General features: G+C 39.5%; 2 protein-coding genes across 2 annotated transcripts in view; one reads left to right on the top strand and one right to left on the bottom strand.

Annotated features, from left to right (window-relative positions):
- Positions 1-10,576, bottom strand: LOC129069629 (cytochrome c oxidase copper chaperone). Its single transcript, XM_054572293.1, has 3 exons — positions 10,335-10,576; positions 7,439-7,527; positions 1-225 (listed from the first exon to the last, which is right to left on the bottom strand). The coding sequence occupies exons 1-2, from the start codon at positions 10,439-10,441 to the stop codon at positions 7,443-7,445; spliced, it is 192 nt and encodes a 63-aa protein (XP_054428268.1). The 5' UTR covers positions 10,442-10,576; the 3' UTR covers positions 1-225; positions 7,439-7,442.
- A 6,243-nt stretch (positions 10,577-16,819) lies between these two features.
- CFAP91 (cilia and flagella associated protein 91) overlaps positions 16,820-22,109 on the top strand; it is a 61,764-nt gene continuing 56,474 nt past the window's right edge. The window contains exons 1-3 of the mRNA XM_054572306.1: positions 16,820-17,039; positions 21,301-21,377; positions 21,902-22,059. Coding sequence (XP_054428281.1) covers positions 16,904-17,039; positions 21,301-21,377; positions 21,902-22,059 — 371 coding nt within the window. The 5' untranslated portion in view covers positions 16,820-16,903. The remainder of the gene's footprint in view (positions 17,040-21,300; positions 21,378-21,901; positions 22,060-22,109) is intronic.

Here is a 22,109-nt window from a genome sequence, read left to right as displayed (position 1 = left end):
TTTATATTACAAGATGTGTTTATTCTATAGCCTTTAAGAAAAAAAATAAGCGTCGTGTACAGATATGAGGAACACAAGAAACACACCTAAAGATTTTTGACCATGCAATTTCCTCTTTTTTTAATTATAGATTCTTTTTCCATTTATCAAAGTTCATTAAAGAACTCCCCAAATTATTAAATCATCTTCATTCTTCAGGAATTATTCATTCACAGAGCAGACCACCTACAGAAAAAGATTTAGTTTAGAAAGTCAGATTTCAAACATCATGCCAGACCTATGAAGGTGGGGAATTAAGGCCACTAAGAAATGAGTACCTCAGCCGAGTACTACTAAATGCCACAATTTTTCTAAACCAGTCATGAAATATAAGATTCACATTTTAAAATTCTAGTTTTGTCTAACTAAAAACATCACTGAAACTGTTCAATCCATCACTGAAACTGTTCAATCCAACAACAGGTCTTTGTTGAAGTAAAATTATGTATTTATTTTCTCAAAAATATCTTCCCAAAAAGGCTAAGGAAGTTTATTTTTACAGATACTCAAAAGAGATTTGCAAACCCCTCCTAGCTGATTCAAGTAAAAGGCAGGAAGTAAAAGGGAGGTCAACTCTGTATACAAAGCACTTCCTGTGGAAAGTTACTCATTTATCCCAAGGGCAAAAGAAAGGTAACCTTTTTGAAATCCTTGTGTAAAGATCAAAAAGGCGAGAGTAGCAGGGGATAGGGTTGCTGGTCTACTCAGACCTGTACTCAGGCTTCTCTTCAGACAGCTCCTACCCACCTCCACTCCCATCCCCAACCCCACCTCCCATCTCCTGCCCCAGAAGACAGAGAACAATGCTAAAAAGGTAACTAACTAATATGGGCTAGCCAACTCTTCAGTGCTTCTCTCATCTAGCTATTCCCTATATTTTGTTTAGAAAAGATAAACCTCATCAACAATAAAACACCTAAACTCCCTGTTTTCTAAAAAGTTCAAAGAAAAAATACATTTAAGAAAAAGGTTTCAGCAGGAAATATAACCAAAAATGATGTTCACTCAACATTTCAAGAGATAGAAGTCCATAGAAAAGACACTGTTACCTCTTTTGCTACTGACTGTATATATTATATATACATATGAAAGCTTCTGGCTGTAAACTTCTTGATTATACCTCTGGCTGTAAAGTCTTTGACAGAAGAGATCCTGTCCTCATCTTGGCATTTTTTAGGGTCTTAAACAACAAATATCTATTGAGTGAATAAATGTTTGAGTAGCAGAAATAACCTTTTCTCTGCATTTTCTTGGGACCATATTTTCATACATAATCAGCTGCTTGTGTGAATGTGTGTAATCAGTATATTTTAACCTACTGTTAGGCTCTGTCAAATTTAATACTGAGTATCACCATTGCTAAGTGCTAGTCCTCTAATTTCTTTCAATGATTCTAGCCCCCAAACTGAGTTCTCCAGGCTCCTTCTGAATCATAACGGCAGAAAGATACTAGCTGCCATTTTCTCTTTACATTTTTGAGCAGATTCTAGATTTCTCTTTCAGTAAAAGAAGCAGTCGTAAGACAAAAGAAAATATTTAGAATCACTACCATCATATACCTAATTTTCCTTAGGAGTAGTTTTCAAGTCTCTGCCTTTGCTACTATTAAATCTTTTGATAGCTTATATTTAGAATTATCCCTTCAGCTTAAGCCATTGGTTCTTAAAGAGGGGCACACTTGAAAATCATCTAGGAGTTTTTGAGTCAACAGGTACAGATTGGGGCCCAGGCTTGTGAATTTTGGAAAATATTCCTCAGGTGATTATAAGGTACACCCCTGGCTGAATGTAGCCTACTTTTATATTAAGTCCCAAACTACTGAGTTCAAGGTACAATTATTTAGAAAATAACACTAATATCTACAAAGGTTTTTGAATTATGAAACTTTTATAATCATTACTGGGAGGGCCTAAGTTTGTGAAATATTTTCCTTTTGAAGTTATCTTCAGAAAAATGTGGTCTAACAGTCTGAGAGACATCAATTTAGTTAAGTTTATCTTATAACAGGGTAGGCAAGTACTGTTGGATTTTAGCCTACAGCCAATAACCTGGTTACTAAGTTATATCCTATGCATTTCAACAATAGGTCTAATTAGCATTCACAATAAAATTTTAGGATTACAGATCAAGACGATGTGCAATCCTAAAAATGAATATGTTGGCAATAAGACCTCATTAAATGCAAGCAGTAAAGAGTAAAGTGCCTGTTATATGGGGGACATAAAAGACATAGACTCTAGTTTTAATTCCCCCATCTCTCCACTTCGGCAAGTCTTCTGACTCACTGTTCCTCTGCTTTCCCATGGGGGTTAGGGAAAGAGGACACCTGTTCTTCCACCTGTTTCTATGTGGATTCAGATTGTTCTTCTAACCAGAATTCAAAAATACATTATTAGCTTATAAATTTAACAGATCTCAATTGAATGTCTCCTAGCCACAACTCCCAAAATATGGGATATTCCTTTCTGGTTTCTATTCGACAGATTAAAAAGCCCATTCATACACATATTGTTTAATCATCTCAATGACTCTGTGAAGCAGTTTGGTCATGTATTATTATCTTTGCTTTACAGATGAGGAAATGAAGGTTCGGAAAGGGCTTGCCCAAGACCACACCATTGTTTCAGCAGCAGGTCTTCTAAGTCCAAAGCTCTTGGGTTTTCTTTTATACACAAATGAAGAACATAGGAATCACTCTTAACTCTGTGCTAGTAACATAGGAAAACTATGATATCTTCTGGTCCTTGTAAATATATGCTACTTACAACAATTGTACTACTTTGTTATCCAAGTGAGGTCTAAGAGAAGCTTTTGGTGCTCCTAAAACGAGCAATTTTAAAAAATCACTTTTTGTATCAAAGCAGGCTTGGCTCTAGCCAACACCTTACATAACTGCCTAGGAAGACAGACTGTTCCATGACATGACCGCTATCTGTTCCTTAAGCTGGACCTAGGCCAGAACGGAGTTTGCTTTCTGCAAACCCCGCTTACAGACTGATCATAACGCACGTTCATTCTGACATAAACCAAGCACCCCTTCCTTGCCCCTGGCTATGTGCTGGTTTCTGTAACAGGTTGTTGTTCTGACTGGACAAGCATGTAATTTCCTGTAAGTGGTAGCATTCACATACTAGTACCCATGACTATGCCCCCCTTTACCCTATATAATTTTCTGGCCTATGACAAGGGGTAGAGGGATCTATTTCATCTTGCAGCCTCCCAAGACAGGCCCCTCATATGTAAGTTTCCCTTAATAAATTCCATTAATTACCAGACTACAGTGGCCAGCCTCTTTCTTTGGTCTTTCCCTGCGCTCCACTTAGGGAGGTCTACTTTCAGTTTCAGGGGTCTCCCTGTGAGTATGCATATACTAACAATAAGAAAACCATGTACAAGTATTGAGATTCCATGTCTTTAAAAATAATCACTAGGAATATTTATACTTTTTAAGAACACAGCCCCCGACCCGAATTTACTTATTTTACAAAGTGATTCACCATGGAATTTCTTTACATGACCATCTCATCTAAAAGCCACTTAAGTAGCTCATGTATACAGAGTTGATATACCATATTTAAATCGCAAAACTATTATGACTCTATATAAATAAAGTGAAGTCCAGAAAGGATTAATGTCTTGATGAATATTGAATGGAGCTGAAGTAAAATACAAGCTAAGTTAGACATAAGGAGAATCAAAATTAAACCCAAGAACTTTCAACCTAGACTGTTTTCCACTATACAGTAATACTTTATATCAGCTTGGGACAAGTTCCTTACCCCTCCTTTTTTAAAACTCAATAAGGAACGCTGGCCATATGTGAAATTCCAAAGAGGCAGGAAGGTGAAAGGGAAAGAAGCCAGGCTCTCTATTACTGTTATATTGGTGTGTGGTTTTGGCATTATCTCTCAGCTATTATTAAGTTAAAAGTGGTGATGTGACGTGGATGAGGGGGCCTGAGGTGGGGTGGCACACAGAGCAGCGGGAGTCTGCCTGGAGACGGGTTCCAGCTCTGATCCTGCTAACCCACCTCAGGAATCACTTCCTACTTATAGGGCTTAGTTTCCTCACTTATTCATTTATTTAACAATCTTCTAATACACTCCTACTATGTGCCAGGAACTGTTATAGGTCCTAAGAATATGACAGTGAATAAAACAGAAAATTCCAGCTCTCTGAGAGATTACATTCCAGTTGGAGTAAAACCAAGCAGATGAGAAATAAATATGTAATATGCACTTCCGGCCAAGATGGAGGCATAGACAGACATGCTTCATCTCCTCTTAAAACCAGAAGAAGGATCACAATTAACTTCAAAACTAAAAACAACCAGAACTGCCAGAACGTTGAATTTCTAGAAGTCCAAAAACTAAGGATTTAAAGAAATATTCATCCAGATGGGTATGAGGGGCGGAGATGGAGACCTGGGGCAGAGGGGACATGGTCTGGCTGCGGTGAGGTGAGGCACTGGCCGTGGCAGCAGCCGGTAGAACGAATGGTCCCACGTTCATGTGTGGTGGATAAAAACTGGGAGGGATACCTGGGGAGCAAGCGGTCCCAGCCCCAGGGGAGACCACACAGCCTAGGGTGCCAGCACTGGGAAATAAGGCCTCATAACTTCTGGCTATAAACATCCGTGTGGGTTGCGGTGGCGGAAGAAATTGCTGGTTCTCAGGAGAGTCCATTTAAAGGACCCATGTAGTCCTCGAATGAATGTAATCGTACCCACTTTGGGATTCAGCACCAGAGCAGCAGCTAGAAGGGCACCAGTCACATACAGGAAGTGGGGGAAGTGACTGGAAATGGGGTGAGAGCCAAGCAAGCAGCATTGTTCCCTCTCCAACCCCTCCCCCAGAGAGATCCATAAAAACAGTTGTCCCACCCTTATGAATACCCAAGGCTCTGGCCCTTACAATGTAACAGGTGCACCAAGACAAGGAGTCGAAGCAGCTCTACATAATACACAGAAACTAACACAAGGAGGCTGCCAAATTCAAGAGACAAAGAAATATGGCCCAAATGAAAGAATAGATCAAAACTCCAAAAAAGAAGGAAGTGGAATGGAGATAGCCAACTTATCAGATGCAGAGCTCAAAACACTGGTGATAGGATGCTCAGAGAACCCACTGAGTATGGCAAACACATGAGGGAAGAAATGAAGGCTACACTAAGTGAAATAAAGAAAAATCGACAGGGAACCAACAGCGAAGGGAAGGAAGCTGGGGTTCAAATCAATGATTTGGAACATAAAGAAAAAAATAAACAGTCAACCTGTACAGAATGAAGAAACAAGAATTTTAAAAAATGAGGAGAGAATAAGAAGACTCTGGGACATCTACAAATGTGCAACATATGATCCAAATCACAGGGATGCCAGAAGGAGAAGAGGATGAGCAAGAAATTAAAAACTTATTTGAGTCCTGGCTGGTGTGGCTCAGCGGATTGGGCGCCGGCCTGCAAACCAAAGGGTTGCTGGTTTGATTCCCAGCACAGGGCACATGCCTGGGTTGCAGGCCTGGTCCCTGGTAGGGGACACGTGAGATGCAACCATACATTGATGTTTCTCTCCCTCTCTTTCTCCCTTCTGTCCCCTCTCTAAAAATGAATAAATAAAATCTTTAAAGAAAAAGAAAAAGAAAACTTACTTGAAGAAATAATTAATGTAAATTTCCCCAATTTGGTGAAGGAAGCAGACATACAAGTCCAGGATGCACAGAGTCCCAAACAATCTTGACCCAAAGAGAGCCACACCAAGACACATCATAGTTAAAATGCCAAAAGTTAAGGTAAAGAGAGACTCTTAAAAGTAGCAAGAGAAAAGAAGAGAGTTACCTGGAAAGGAGTTCCCAAAAAATTATTAGCTGATTTCTCAAAAGAAACTTTGCAGGCTAGAAGGGACTAGCGAGAAGTTTTCAAAGTCATGAAAAGGCAAGGACCTACATCCAAGATTACTCTATCCACAAAGCTATCATTTAGAATGGAAAGGCAGATAAAGTGCTTCCCAGACAAGGTAAAGCTAAAGGAGTCCATCATTACCAAGTACTTATGATATGAAATGTTAAAGGGACTTATTTAAGAAAAAGAGGATCAAACTATGGACAGTAAAATGACAACAAACTCACAACCATCACTAACTGAATCTCAAAAAACAAAAGCAAACTAAACAAAGAACTAGAACAGGAACAGAATCACAGAAATGGAGATCACATGGAGGGTTATCAGCAGGGAGGGGGAAGGAGGAGAATGGGGGAAAAGGTACAGGGATTAAGAAGTATGATTGGTAGGTACAAAGTACACAGGGGAATTTTAAGTATAGTATAGGAAATGGAGAAGCCAAAGAACTTATATGCACGACCCATGGACATGAACTAAGAGGGGAGATTGATGGACGGGAGTACCAGGCAGAGGGGGCAAAGGGGGAAAAAAATTGGGACAACTGTAATAGCATAATCAATAAAATACACTTTAAGAATATGCAGGCAGTCGTGTTAAGAATAAAGTAGCCACTAGCCTGATGTGGCGGCTACTAAAATTAAGTAAACTAAAAATATAGTTTCCCAGTTTAACTATTCACATTTTAAGAGCTCAACAGTCACATAAGGCTGGTGGCTACCATACTGGAAAGTGCAAGTACAGAACATTTCATTATCGCAGAAAGTTCTATTGGACGGTGTTGGGACAGAGTGATGGGGAAGGGATGTTATTTTAGATGGAATGTTGAGGGAAACCCTCTCCAATAAGGAGGGATTTAAAAAGAGACCTGAATGAACTGAGGGCGTAAATCAACTTGCTATCTGAAGGAAGAGCTTCTAAACAAAAGAGAATCATTTATTAAGGTCCCTCTCAGCATTAAAATTAAAATTCAAAGTTCTTCAAAAAATGGTCTGAGGTTTTAATGATTAGGACTTTATTAGAATAAAGTACAATACAAAAAAGCAATAGCAAAAATTCCATTTTTGTTTTACATAAAGCAATGCTTCCATGTGTTGCCTACTCCCTGCTTAACAGCACTTACTAAAGATCCACAATGTTAGAGGCAAGGAATAGAGAATGTTTTCCTTTTAGTTTCTTTAAGTGGCACAGCTGAACGTTATGAACTTCTGAAGCCATGGTTACTTCTGACTTTAACTCTAAAGGTTTTTTGTCAAGCCCTTTCCTAAAGCTAAATTGTCCCCTTCCCAAATCCACCGAATGCCTCTCAGTTTATTAGCATCACTTACTCCCTACCTTGGCAACAGTAATGGTTTTTTTTTTAGTGATAATGCAGCATGTTGGAGTAACCAGGTGAACTACCTTTCAGCTAGAATGTTGCTCAATGACTGCTAAATCTATAAAGCAATAGAGACTTGAAGCAATGAGCCTATGTATTACCTTCCCAATCAGAGAGTACCACACTCACCATTTCATATCTTAAATCCCAGGGCTCTCATGCACTCCTTGTGGGCCTCAATTAGGTGTCCACAGTGTTCTTCTCCTTTCTCAATGATGCTACAAAACAAAATGTACTTGTTATCTAACAAAGTAGGCATTAAACATCTGAGCAGTAAATAAGCATGGAAAATAGCGGTGGGGAGTGAGGCAGAACATAGGTCTAATCAAATGTAGCTGGTGTTAAAAAAATGCTATTATGCCAAGTGGCTTGTGTGTGTGTGCGCGTGTGTGTGCATGCACACACGCGCTCTTGTGATATTTCCACACTCATAAAGATGTTTCACAGATAACTAGTATTTTTTTGAGGAGGAGGTATGTTTGGAAGTAATAAGCATGCATATCAAATATTGCCTCCAGTCCATGTCCAAGGAATGATACTGCTCTGCAATGAAATAAACTGACTGAATAAAATATTTACATTAAATAAAGGAGAAAGAAAACTTAAATTTTTTGCCTGCTATCACAGAGGAATTTTTGATTTTGCCCTATATGAAAATACACCTAGCCCTGGCTGGTGTGGCTCAGTGGACTGAGTGCTGGCCTGCAAACCCAAAGGTCACCGTTCGAATCCCAGTTAGGGCACATGCCTGAGTTGCAGGCCAGGTCCCTAGCAGGGAGTGTGCAAGAGGCAACCACACACATCGAGGTTTCACTCCCCCTCTTTCTCCCTCCCTTCCTCTCTCTCTAAAAATAAATACAGAAATCTTTTTAAAAAAACTTATTAAAAATAAAAAAAAGAAAATACACCTCAATAAACCTACTTTTAATCAAGAGACACCCAACAATATAAACAGCAAAGAAGAACTAGCAGCCAAGGGCAACCTGACAAGACTCCCTCAGGATGATCATAAAACTTTTCACTTGTAAGATTCACAAAGTAAAGACTAGGACCACACAGCTTATTTCTAGGACCTGAAAATATAATTGTAGCAGAGAATCATGTTAAGCCAAATTCAACTGTAAGTAAAAAGTAACTCCTGACTATAGGTATTTGAGGAGAAGCCACAGTGGTCTGAGGCAACTGATACAAAAGTAATTTAAAGAAGGGTAGGTTCTCTTTCCATTTAAATCCTACACAAGCTTCAGAAGCTCAAGGGCTGCCCTGGTAGGGTGGCTCACTTGGTTGCAGTGTCATCCCATACACCAGAAGTTTGCAGGTTCAATCCCCAGTCATGGCACATGCCTAGGTTGTGGGTCCAATAGATCTCTCTCTCTCTCTCTCTCTCTCTTTCTCCCCCTTCCTCTCTAAAATCAATAAATATATCCTTGGTGAGGACTTTGAAAAAAAGCTTAAGGGCTGCCTGAAAGTGAGAGTATCTGCCTGGGATGGCAAACTCCTCATGAAGGCCAGATAGTATTCCTTGATGGTTTATTGAATGCTATAAATATTGTGCTATGCTCTTGATGTGGTTTATATCATTACCCTTTGCAGTAATCCTGGCGGCAGAGGACCATTTTACAAAGAGATAAGGCAGATAGGTTAAATAATTTGTTCAAGTCAGTGGACCAGGATTCAAACACTGACTCTGGATCCCAGTCTTTTAATCATGACATCACACTATCTGAAAGTTCAATAAGCCCTTACTGTTACTGTGGAAGCAATTTCAGTATCTTTTCTGGAAAAGGAACAAAGTTTCCCCTATCTCAAGGTTCTTGCTGGCAGATCTAATAATCAAATAGGCTTGAGATATTAGCAAGAGAAAAATAACCAAAATTAATACATATTTATGTATGGGAATCCTGCATACACAAGAGAGTCAGAGATCCCAAATGCAGGACAGGTTCAGAGCTAGAAAGGGAACATGGATACGTAAGATGTCCTGAGCTAGGAATGAGGTAAGGTACCTTGGGGGCTTCAAAAGGTCATTGCAGGATTTTGAAAAGCAGATGCTTAGTAAATGGAAGTTTGTCCTGCCCCATAAATAGATTCAAAGAGGTTATTTCTTATAATCTCTCATGGGCAAGGCCCCTAATTCAAGTTCTTCTAGGTACTTAAGGGGAGGAGCAGAAAATTTTCTTGAGCCCACAGGCGAAAGTTGCCTTTAGCTGAAAACAATCTGCAAATTATAGAAGCATTTCTTGGGGTGACTTATTTTGAATTCTCACTTTCAATTCTCCATCCACAATATTATTTGCAAAGTACTAAGTATTAATAAAAAGCACTAAGCTCCTACAATTCTTATTAATTTCCTTATGCCACTTCTGATTTTACTTTTTATGTAAAGGAAAAAAAGGGGCTGGAGGGAGGTGTATGTTGATTCACGTTATCTGAAAATTCCTTCTAATAAGATTTGTTCCACTATAGAGGCTGTATAGAATGAAAAACAAAAGCTTTTGTAGATTCATGGTAATCTGGATGTACTATTTGAGCTCTACAATGTCACCTGTCATTGATTGTCGATTTTTAAATTACCTACCTAAGGAGGGGAGGGAGGAGAAGGGTAAAAATCTTTAGTACTTTAAGAAAGGTATCCTGTGTCCTACTACGTCTAAATTTTCATAGGCATTACCAGAATTTTTACTCTTGGGTCTTCCTAAGTCTTCTGTAATAGTCCACACCATGTGATATAGCAATTACTGGTACACGTCTCCATTAACTTAAAGCCTCTTTACATCAAGTAGCAAATTTATCCATTTCTACATCTTCCGACCTAAGGTATCCTCTCTCCTATCCCTTCACCCGTCTCCCGCCAGCGCTGCGAGCTCAATCAACACCACAGGCAAGTCTACTGGGCCCAAACAACCCCAAACAGCGCCGCTCCGGCGAGTGAGAGCCAAGACCCGCCCAAGGCAGGTCAAGTGGTAAAAGGCACCGGAAACAGGCGCGGGCTCGTCTGCCGCCCCCTCCCAGGCTGCGCACTGACCACGCATCGCGCGCCTTCTTGGTCTCCGGGCAGGCGCAGCAGGGTTTCAGCGGCTTCTTCTCCTGCGCCTCAGAAGGGGCAGGGCTCGCGGCCGCCAGATCGGGCATCTTGCGGGCTGAGAGCGGCAACTAGTACAGGCACCCTTAACTTTTCTAGCCTCCGCAAAAACCGATTAGCCGGCAGTCACGCTGTCTGTCACCTCCAGCTGCGGGTCTAGAAAGAACAGGAAGTCCTGCCTCTCAGACGGATGGGCGTGGGAGAGAAAGGAGGAAAATAGGGCGCCTGCGCAGAAGAGGATAAGTGAAGGCACTAGAGCACCTCTACGGCGTGGGTGCTGGGAGGCTGGATGAAACGGTACGAAGAGTAACTCTTAAAGGCTGAGAATAGATAACCGGATATCTCTCAAGCCCTCCAGTCACCCTGAGTGTTGAAAACTAAAGCTCTAGAAAGTGAAAAGACTTGTCCACGCTAAACAAGAGAACCCACTATTGAAAGTGTGCTCCCTTTTCAGAGTAACAGATCAGTTCTCCGTGTGGAAGAAAAGGGGCCACATATTAACCTGATAAGCTCAGGGGAGACCTGCCGGGCAGCGTCCCAAACTCAGAGACCTGAAGTAACCCCAAAGGATGGTCGAAATTAAAACTTACTAACAGCAGCTCTCGGTGGGTAGTCTTGTTCTACGCCAGTATTTTACCCTAACAAAGGCCGGTCTTTACCTTAACTAAGCCTGTTTATAGTCTTTTTGAATCCATAATAATATACCCTTTGAATGTCAAGGTAACTTCCCTTTTTCCAAACCCCTTGGGCACAAGCTGAGACCACAAATGCCCTCATTGTTATTATGTTAATTGTTGTCTGTTAACTATCCTTTACCTATGATATGTAAAAAAAGTATGTCTGTCATTTGCCTTTTATCCGACCCCAGAGGTTTCTCCACTTTGCTTTCTCCTGCTTCCCTTATCTGTCACCAGTGGACTTCATGTAACCCCCATATGGCTCCTCTTTTGATTCTAATGTATAGAATAAGGTGCTAAACTGCTATTCTCTGGAGCATGTCTCAGTCCTTTGAGATATTGCTTCCTGGACATTGTCATCAGTTTGGCTCAAATAAACTCACCAAAAATTCTCTACAAGTTTGAATGTTTCTTGCGTTGACATCCGTGTTTCTGGATGGGGCACTGCCTTCTCCTTCCTGCCCCTCTCCCGCACTGTCTTTCATTGATTAGTTAAAAATTAGTAGCAAAGACATTGAGCAATCCAATTCCACAAATATTGAAAAAGATTGTCCTACCACCCATACCTTACCTCACTTTAAATCCACGGCTAATTGATGTTTATAGCTCCCTCTTCTGATTTGATTTCAGCATGAATTATTCAATCAGGGTAAGTATATCAGTTAATAAATTGCAAAATGCCTTTCCTTGACATTTCTTGAATGCAGTTAGGTAGATAAGTAAACTGGTTCCTAAATTATTTGCAATAGATTGTGCTTACCAATTTTGTTTTTTTCCCTATAGATAATTGTTGGAGAAAGAAAATGAACTTATTTTTTTAAAGTAGGACTTTGCAGCATTGCTCAGATAGCTACCTGATGATGGATATTTTGGGCAATCAAACTTTCAATATGACCTAACCAAAATTTGTTTCTGTATTTCAGAGACAGCTCAGGGAATCCAGAGGCGGTCTGAACTAATGCTGAATGGGAGTAGTTTATATATGTTTATTTTCCAAGTTACTAAAACCATCCCCATTTTGTCATCTAAAAACTTATAATAAGCATTGATTTTTACTTCATTATGGATTGGTATGTTTAATAATAACAACACTTTGCCCATATGTTCTCAATTCACCCTTATCTATGATCATCAGCTTTTTCAACTAGGTGTTCAATCCCCTTGTTTAGTATCTTGCCACTGGATATTTCTTGGACTAGCAACATCAACATCACTTGGAAACATAATACACAGTAACACAGTTCAACAAATCAATGGGAAAAAGAAAATAAACTTGAGAAAATTAAACATATCAAAAGGAGGGTCTCTGGATGCATTAAATGTATACATGTGAAAGGTCAAACTAAGAAATTAATAGAAGATAGTGGGGGAGATTATCTTTACACTCAGGGGTGGGGAACAACTTATTTGACAACATTTCAAAAACAAATTGTAAGTAAAAAAAAAAAATTGATGAAGTTAATTACAACAGAATAAAGAAGGAGGCCATTAGACTGCTGTGGCTGTAACCAAATCAAAGCTTATAAATGCCTCTAGTTACAAAATCAAAATGCTAAGGACAGCCAATCACAAACAGCTGACCAGGCTTGAAGCTATAGCCAATCAATAATTTTCTTACTCTTCTCCTGTCTTTTCTATATAAAAGCCTTTTCCCAAGCTCCTGTCTGTGAAGTGTTCCTGGTTTAGTGCTGCTCTACTTGAATCCAATTTTGCTCAGGTAAACTCAAATCCTTTAACAAGCCTTAGTTTATCTTTAAAAAAAAAAAACAAACACTATAGACAAAGTTATCAAATAGATGACAAACTAGTAAAAGATATTTGAAGTATCTAAAGCCAACAAGGGATTAATGTCTAGAATAGTTAAGGAACTTGAACAGTGTAACACAATAGAGAAAACATTTTAAATTAATTTAACATGTCCTATGTAAAAACCTCAAGTCTGATTTTAACCAGTAATACTCTACTATTTTAAGCCTCTGGGGCTCTTTGCTTTTGCTGTAATTGCTAATTCTGTAGGCAGCAAGAATCGAAATGGTGACAATAATGGGCTTTTTCTTAGTGAATATGTTATTGTATGGTACTGAATGGAGACATTAGCTATGAATGACACTAAGCAGTCATTCTGTGGATGTGATGACAGCCCTGATAATGTAACAAGCAATAGATAAGGAAATATTTTATAAAAACCATCCTTGATAAAGGTATTCTGAGCTACTTTCATGCCTAACTAAATAACCACTGGTGTGGAGACTTAGTCAAGTGAGGGTGGGTAGTTCAGGTTGGTAGGGAAGCAGTGGCACCTTATGCTGAGAGAGAAGAATTGGAAGGCTTGAACTCTCTCTTGCCTGGTTAACAGGTTCAGTGGTAATTTTGTACAGTATTAACGTTTCTGCCTCTACCAAAAAAAAAAAAAAAAAAAAGTTTTCCAGTATTCACAGTTAAGTATCTGCTGAACATCATTCTCTATAGGTTTTCAAGAACTTTGAAAGGTCTGAAGTTTGACCCTATTTGCCTGCCACAGTTCCATGAATACTGGTAGAAGCTAGCAAACTGCTGGGTCAGAGATAAAGGATAATTTATTACTTACAGCAGTAGGAGCAAAATATCAGCATTTTTGTGCCGGTTCCCTGAACGCCAATTCCTACAACATGCTGTGGAGAAGGCTAGATGACATTTGCTCACACACTGGGTTATGTTACAAGAAAGGAACAATGAGCTTAGGAAATCCCCCAGTCTTTAGTGATGTGCAGTAAGAACCTGCCCTTTGCTTAAGGAAGACACTATCTCTGACTTCGAAGGCTGTAAGCAAACCTGCTTTTTTTTTTCTAGAGGGAGACACTATTGTGGTTGTCTCCTATACAAAAGAACAGGGGCAGACAGTGATGCTGCCCACCATTTTTTTCTTTTTGTTCCTATGCTTATTTAAGAACAAGACAAACAGAAACATGAGAGACCCATGGAGAACCATCTCCCAACATGGCAAAATATAACTTTCATTTCAATGAACTTTATTATTAACTAGCATCCCTCTCTAACATTAAAGTTTCTTCTATACTAGTAAAGTAAAAGACAGAGCTTGATTTCATAGAGATTGCATATTAGTCTTTTTTTTCCTGTGCAACAGTATTACCACAAACCTAGTGATAATACACCTTTATGCATCTTAATACACCTTAATGTATCTCACAGTGTCTATGGCTTAAGTGGCTCCTCTGATGAGGATCTCACGAGGTTGCATGAGACTGTGGTCTCACCTGAGGTCCCACTGGGGAAGGATATCTCGCTCAGGTTTTGGCAGAATTCAGTTTCTTACAATTGTAGGACTGAGGGATTTGGTTTCTTGCTGGTTGTTGGGGGCAGGCCATGTTTAGCTCTGACAGGCTAACTGTGCTTATTTGCACACAAGTTCTCCAACATGGCCACTTGCTTCTGCAAAGCCAGCAAGGGAGAGAGTGAACACCTCCAGCAAGATAGCCATTATGGTCTATGTAAAATAATCACATAGTCACACTATATCCCATCACAGTTGACATACTTTATTGGTTAGTGTCTTCCAATGTGTTTATGGAGGGGGCTGGCCGTTAATTACTTCAGAATATTTATCTGATACAGTGTAGAAAAAGCTTTCAGAGAAGGGGACATTTTAGCTGAGACTTCAAATGACGAGTCAGCAGTGAGAACATGGGGGGCAGGGTGAGGAGCATTCTGGGAAGAAGAAACAGAAAAATGGGAAATGTAGCTATACCCACAGACAGAAAAATATTATCAGACTATTTATAACATTGTATTTTATTTGTCTGATTTTATTTGTGTTTTCTCCATCATCCATTGAGCTACACAAATTCCTAAAATCTTCAATACTTATTTATTAGTAGGTAGTACATTTTTTAAATAAATGGGTGGATTTATTCATTAGGAGTCATTTTATTAAGCTTTCATGCAGCAGTTACTTATACCGTGTTCTCAAAGAATTCACAATTGTGGGGAGCAGGGTTGCAAATAGTTACTAATACAAGGGGGTCAGTGCTATTGGTGCTACAATAGCACTGAAGAAACAATGAAGCCTCTCTCTGGGGGATTTGGGGAAATTATAGGTGTCCAAGTTAGCACTGGGTTTTGCAGGGCACCTATTAGTTGGGTGGCATAAATAGGAAAAGGCACTTTAGGCAAAGGTACCAACTTGAGCAAAGGCTTGGAGGCGACAAGGTATACCGCTGGTTTGCAAAAACCCCAAGAAGTTTAGGAATACAGAAAATAAAACCATGACTATGTGTGGAAAGAACAGCAGGCTAGGAACCTTATTCAAGAGTGTCTGTGGATCTCATCAAAAGAATAAAGAAGCCAACTCTAAGGTGTGCCACCTTAGCTAAGGCTAATGGAATAATTTGAGCAACACAAAGAATAATGATCATAATGGGTTAAAACATCAGACATGTAAAAATGCATGCATTCATAATAATATTAAACAAAACAAACCTTGTTGGTTAACACTGGAGGCTGCTAGGGCACCAACTCATTTCTCTGAAATTTGATAATTAAAGTGAAAGAATCTAGCATTTTTCCAGCCTTTCCTCTAAGGACCCTGTATTTTAGGATAACTAATACATTAATGAAAGAAAGTTGTTTTTATAAAAGAATCCCAGGTAATAAAGAAAATTATTCAAAGCATTAGAGTCACACTGTTCTAAGGGTAAAAGACCTAAGAGGCATATCAAAATGCAATGTGAAGATTCTTTAAAAAAATCTTTTGATCAGAACAAACCAACTATTACATGACATCTAGATCTCAACGAGGGAAATTTGAATATGAATAGAATATTACATGATATGAAAGAATTATTTTATCAGATGTGATATTGGTGGTTAAGTTTTAAAAAAATAAAGATGCAGATTAAGGGTAAAATAATGTCTGGGATTTGTTTTAAAACATTCAAGTAAAAAGAAGGGAGGTGATAAAATGAAATTGGCAAAATGTTGATAATTGTTCATATTTGGTGACAGTATGTGAAGGATCATTACTAAAAGTGGATTTACTTTTGCCAGTCTTTAAAATTTTCCCATAATAAATAGTTTCAGAAAGCACTGCTAGTGCCTACACCACATGACCTTTCGTTGACTTCGTGCCCAGGGGTCAGTAAGTGGTAGCGTGTGCTGTTGATGACAGAGCCTTTAAGCGCGGTCGGCCGGCGCCAGAGCTCAGTGTGCCAAGGCCCAACGCTCAGGAGCTTGGATCCCTCAGCTCGCACAAGCGCCGCGGAAAGGGGATGTCCGAAATGAAATCCCAACTATTCCAGAAGGTTATAAGATTTCCCAGGGACTTCAGAAAGGGGCTACAGACTTCAAACGGTTGCTGGATGGGAGCCGCATCCTCTTCCCCAGCCTCCGGCCCTGCAGCGTTGAACCGGGTGAGCGGCTAAAAGCTCGAGGCTCTGTCTCGGCAATGCACTGGCAAGTGAGATTGACCTTTCCCCCTTCGCTCCCGCCCCTCTGCCCACCTCCCCGCCCTTTCTTCGTCCTTTTCTTCCGCTCAGCCTTCTCCACTCCAGCTCCTCCGCGAATTCCTTTTCCTCACCCCTCCTCTCCCGCCCCCGCCCCGCCCCCCCCCCGCTCCGCCCCGCCCTTCCCCGCCCTTCCCCGCCCTTCCCCGCCCTTCCCCGCCCTTCCCCTCCCTTTTGCGCCCCGCCCCCTCCCTTCTAGAGCCCCGCCCCTTACTCGAGCCCCGCCCCTCCTGCGCCTCGCCCTACCCCTTAGCCTGGAATTCTACCCGAGGTTACCATAGCTACGGTGCACACAGCCGCTAGGCCTCCCTAGTTAGTCCCCTGCTGAAGGTGGGGAATGGTCGGCACAATGAGCCACATAGTGACCATCCGAGAGCCTCAGGCCAAGCCGCAGGTGTCCAAAACCCGGTGCGAGGTGAATTCGGGGGCCCGTGGCAAAGTCTCCTCCAGTCGAACTTACGATTTCCTGTACGGTAAGGGTGGCCCCAGACCTCCCTCCTGAGTTGTCGACTCCTGGGCTAGGTGGGCCTCGAGATGGTGGGACCTGGCCAAGGGAGCGGCGAACGAAGGACGAGCCTCAGGACAAATTCCTTGGCCGCAGCTCTCCTTGGTGGGGCGGGGGCCGCTCCGAGCCCTTCAGGTGACAGCCGAAGCGCTCTGCGTCTCCAGGCACCGCGCGAGGCCGCCAAACTCTTTACCACCCTCTTTTCCTGATAATTTGCACAGTCCTAAGTGATCTTCCTGAGAGTTTTAGTATCCACAAAAGTTTGCAATAATTTGCAGACTTTGAGAGTCACTGAACATTCCCGTAGTTCAAACTGCATAAAATGCCCAACAACAATGACCTTCCTGCTCCCATTCTTTGGACACCTCCAAATTTGGCATTCTTGGTAGTGACAGTTTATCTCACCTTTGTTTTTAATTTTCTGTTTCTTTAAACTTATTCTTACCCATTAAAGCGTTGCTTATAAACCAGGTCCACTTTATTGGCCCGAAAACCCCAATTTATTTTAATGCCCTGATTGTCCATTTACGTCTGTCTCTTATACTGGACCTTAAGTCCCTTGCGTTCTTTATGTTCTTGTGCTGTGCATTTTTTTTTTTATAGCCTTCTCAGTACGTCTTCCAGTGCTGGTGCATATGCTAGTTGCCTTATAGATGTTTATTAAATTATTGAATTTACTATTACAAAATTTAAAACCGTTAAGCATGATTTTTTTCCAATTTTGCCTCAGTAGTTCCAGGCTGTTTATCAGAACCTTACTTTACTTTTAACCATATCTTAACTCTTCTGGGATTCCCAGGGTCTCCTTTGGGTGGGAATCCTACAAAGTAGCCATTTCCTCTTATAGGGGCTATGTAATGATGACTTACATATTTTGGGCATTGGTTTTCCTTATATGCTTTTGGTTTCATCTTATAAAAAAAAACCTAGTAAATTCCTCTAAACATACCACCATGTTGTTTCAAATGTAATTTAGAAATGGAGATATCTTCCTTGATTAAAGACAAAGAATTTATTAAGTTCTTTGTTTCTTTTATCCCTAGAAGTAACTTTTTATTTTTGCAGAGATTGCTAAAAGTTTCCATGTCCACTCAGAATAGGTCAAATGAAAGTTTGGATTGTTGTAATTAAACAGACAGTCTCATAGATACTTATAGACAGGAGGCATAATATAGCAAGGACAAGGAAGGTCAGAACTAAGGTGTCCTGTCTTCCTGCTCTATTTCCTGGACTTTATGGTCTTTCACCCTGTTAGGGTTGCCAGATTTAGCAAACAAAGATACAGGACACATAGTGAAATTTGAATTTGAGATAAATAATGAGTAATGTTTTGGTAGCCATTTTTAGGCCCATGTAATACTTGGGACATATTGGGTTGGCCAAAAAGTTTGGGGTTTTTTTTTCCCATAAGATGGCTCTAATAGAGCTTAGTTGTCTTTAACTTCTTTCAAAACAATTTTGTTAGATTGTATGGTGGCAGCTGTCATATAGGCATGCATTGAAAAATCAAAATAGGTGAATTTTTATGTAGCCATTTTAATATTGAAGATTGAAGAAAATACGCATTTTTATATATTATGCTTTATTATTTCAAGAAAGGTAAAAATGGAACTGAAACACAAAAAAAGATTTGTGCAGTGTACGGAGAAGGTGCCGTGACTGATCCAACACATAAAAAGTTGTTTGTAAGTTTTGTGCAGGAGATTTCTTCCTGGATGACGCTCTATGGTCAGCCCAGTTGAAGTTGATAGCGATCAAATCGAGACATTAATTGAGAATAGTTGACGTTATACCACCCAGGAGATAGCCAACATACTTAAAATATCCAAATCAATAGTTATTGGTGAAAATGAAAAATGTCTTTTATTTTATGGGAAAAACTAAACAGACATTTTGGCCAACCCAATATTTATATAAAACGTTTGCTTATCTGAAATTAAAATTTCATTGGGCTTTCTGTATTTTATCTGGCAACTTGAACCTTACTTCTTTCTGTGTATATGCTTCCATCCTCCTTCTGACAGAAAGCCACTTGTGTATGGATTTCTTTTACTGTGACAGGGACTTGGGGTGGCACTCTATGTGACTTCTTAGCCTTAAGCTCACCATCAATTGTGTAGTGTCATCGTATATCTTAGCTGAAAATTGAAAAGAGAAATATGATCGGTTGTTGGGTGGGGTGGGTGTGGGGGTCAATGATACAAATATGAATACCCTTCCAAGCTCTTTCGCCTTTCCTCCTCACTAAATGCTATTTTACTCTTCTGATCACTGTAGTAATTAGGATAAATTTGGGTACCTTATATTTATATAATATACAATTAACATCATTCCTTTATAAATCCTAACCGCTAATCATTTATGTAGCATTATGCATTTCACTCTGTTTTGTTTTGTTTTGTTTTTGTAAATGCTATGTATCATGTACCTCCTTTGAAGTGCCTACTATGTTTTGTCACTTACTTGAATCTGTAATTTGTTGATGGATTATTAGCTACACTATTGTGCTGATAATTGAAGTCTTTTAAATATATGATATATTTTTCCTAGCTTCCAAAAATATTTAAAAATATGTCTGGGTTTATCATGAGCTCTTTCTCTTTTCTTCCCTACCAAAATCTGCAATTTATAACATTTCCCCCTAAAAGTAGTCATTATGTCTTGGGGTTTGAAACACTTCCTTTCACCATTACTTTGCTGTGACAACATTCTTGGCTTGTTAGAACTATTCCTACAATATGGGTAAATTGGCTGAGGGGCTCGTCATGATTTCCATGGGAAGAATTCCCTCATAAAATTCATGGGCTTTTGATAATATTAGACCTGGGAGCCAGAAGGATTGGAGTTCAAATCCTAACTGCCGATCAGTAAGTCGCCAACTTCTTGAAGCCTCAGTTTCCTCACTTTTAAAATGGAGGTCTAGTACTCCATTTTAGGTCACTGGGTTTTTGTGAAGATTAAGTAGAATATTGCATATAAACAACTTAATACCTGTTTAGGAGTAAACAAGTGGTACCTGTTGACTGCTATTACTTGTATTACTTGGCATCTCAGAGGCCTTTCTACTGCATTTTTTTTGGGGGGGGAGAATTTTTATGAGTATATTTGAGCCAAACTGACAATCATACAGTTGGGGTCAAGATCTCAAGTGCTCCCTCCACTGCTTTTTGAGCAGTGATTATAATCACAGTTACAGGATATGTTGCAGAATGTGTAGTCATAAATCATACAACATTGTGTCATTATCTTTTGTAGATAGCAAGAATGTTTCTATAGATATCATGTCTTAACACTCTTTATGGGAATAAGAGGAGAATGGTTTATTATTTATTATTCAGACTCAGAGGATATGCAGCCTAAACTAATTTCAGATGAACAACACAATTGTAATCATAGACCTGGTAATAGTCTTAAATGACTTAAAACAAGAGTATGAATAGATATTTCCCTTTATTCCATACTATTCCCAATATACCAATCTTTTGTTGAACTTTGAAAAAATAACTTAGTCCCACCATTAACATACTTGTAAACTTAAAGAGTGAATTCTGAAGATAGCTAATCCTTTATTATTATTATTATTATTATTGCTTTTAGAGAGAGAGGAAGGGAGAGAGAAAGAAATGCCAACTGGTTGCCTCCCATATGTGCCCTGAGTGGGGATGAGATGCACAACCTTTTGGCTGCAGAACATCACTCTATCCAACTGATCCATACTGGCCAGGGCACAATAGCTGATCTTATTTTTATCTTATTAGAGAATGACATTTTCTTACTATGTTGACTCATTCAGAGAAAACCTGCTGTTAAGAGTTTCTCTCTTCCCTGTGTATTGAATATGGGAGGCAGTGCCCAAAGGTATTGTTTCTTTCACTGGCAAATGGGTGTAGTGTGTGTATATGTATTCTTTCCTCTTGGACTATTTCCTGGGCTTCCTTGATCCAGAAACTGGTTAGTTTATAGACTAGAAGAAAGCATGTTAGTTATGGTGCTTGAGAATATGGTAGGCCTTTTTTCTCATTTCAATTTTATAAACTGATATTTGAATGAGCATCTAACAGGCTCTCAATAGTGGTATAATAACAGGGCTATGAGCTGTTGCAGAGTTAGGCAACATACAAATTTTCTAATTTGTTTTCAAATTAAGAAATTACATTGCTTGGGCATTATTCTCAGCCTAGGACTAGATTTGTTCTATTCCTTATACTACCTTATTGTTTATTTCACAGATCCATTGTTTATTGTGTCAAGTGAGAAAGACCACACACAGGCAAATATCCAAGCATTCCTGAGTCGAAGCAGGCTGGTAGGTCTAATTCATTCACCAAGGCAGCCTAATGAACCTGAACCATCTAGTGTGGCTAACTGCACTGATAAGATTATCTTAACAGATCTCCACTGGATTTTATGCTCTACAGAAATTACTTTGCCATGATTACTAGGGGCCAAAGGCATCTTGATACTTTGTGGCCCAAGGTGAGGATTAGTTAATTAGTAAGAAAAAAAAAAAAAAGACTCATTACAACCTAATTTATTTCAATGGGAAAAGTAATATATGCTTGTATTAAAAGATTTCATGAAATACAGAAGAATATACAGTGTGAAGTAAATTCTGACCCTCTGCCCCATTCACATAATTATCCTTTGTCATTAGTTTCTAGGTTATTCTTCTAGAGATATTTAATACATATACCAATAACCCTTCTTTCTATGCCATATAAATTCTTTCATACCTTAAAAAAAAAGTTTACAATATAAGTAAAATGCTTTAGAAAATCTGATGGGTATAATTTTGTATTTTTTCTCCTTGTCTCTATGTGTTAACATTAGAGAAAAGTTCCCAGGTTTAGGACCATGTTCAGTAACCTGATCCATTATCCAAGATATTCTGTATATTGGAGCAAGGCAGATCCTGTCCCACCATTTGTCAGTCGGGAATGGAAGGGACATGAGGAAAAACAAAGAGAAGTCCTCCAGCAACGTGCCATGTAAGTGTCCAGTAGCTTCAGCTACGACTCATGTTTTTAATGAATGTATT

This window comes from Pteronotus mesoamericanus, unplaced genomic scaffold, assembly GCF_021234165.1.
Source record: "Pteronotus mesoamericanus isolate MK-2021 breed Mesoamerican mustached bat unplaced genomic scaffold, CSHL_Meso_final contig_228, whole genome shotgun sequence".
Classification (NCBI taxonomy): Eukaryota; Metazoa; Chordata; class Mammalia; order Chiroptera; family Mormoopidae; genus Pteronotus; species Pteronotus mesoamericanus.
This window is presented reverse-complemented; position numbering and strand designations above follow the sequence as displayed.

What these genes read in the sequence shown, in the direction of transcription:
- LOC129069629 (XM_054572293.1), bottom strand. Translation starts at nt 10,441, where the DNA reads ATGCCCGATCTGGCGGCCGCGAGCCCTGCCCCTTCTGAGGCGCAGGAG. An exon ending in AAGAAGGCGCGCGATGCGTG is followed by an intron (nt 7,528 to 10,334) that starts GTCAGTGCGCAG and finishes TTTGTTTTGTAG; the next exon opens with CATCATTGAGAAAGGAGAAG.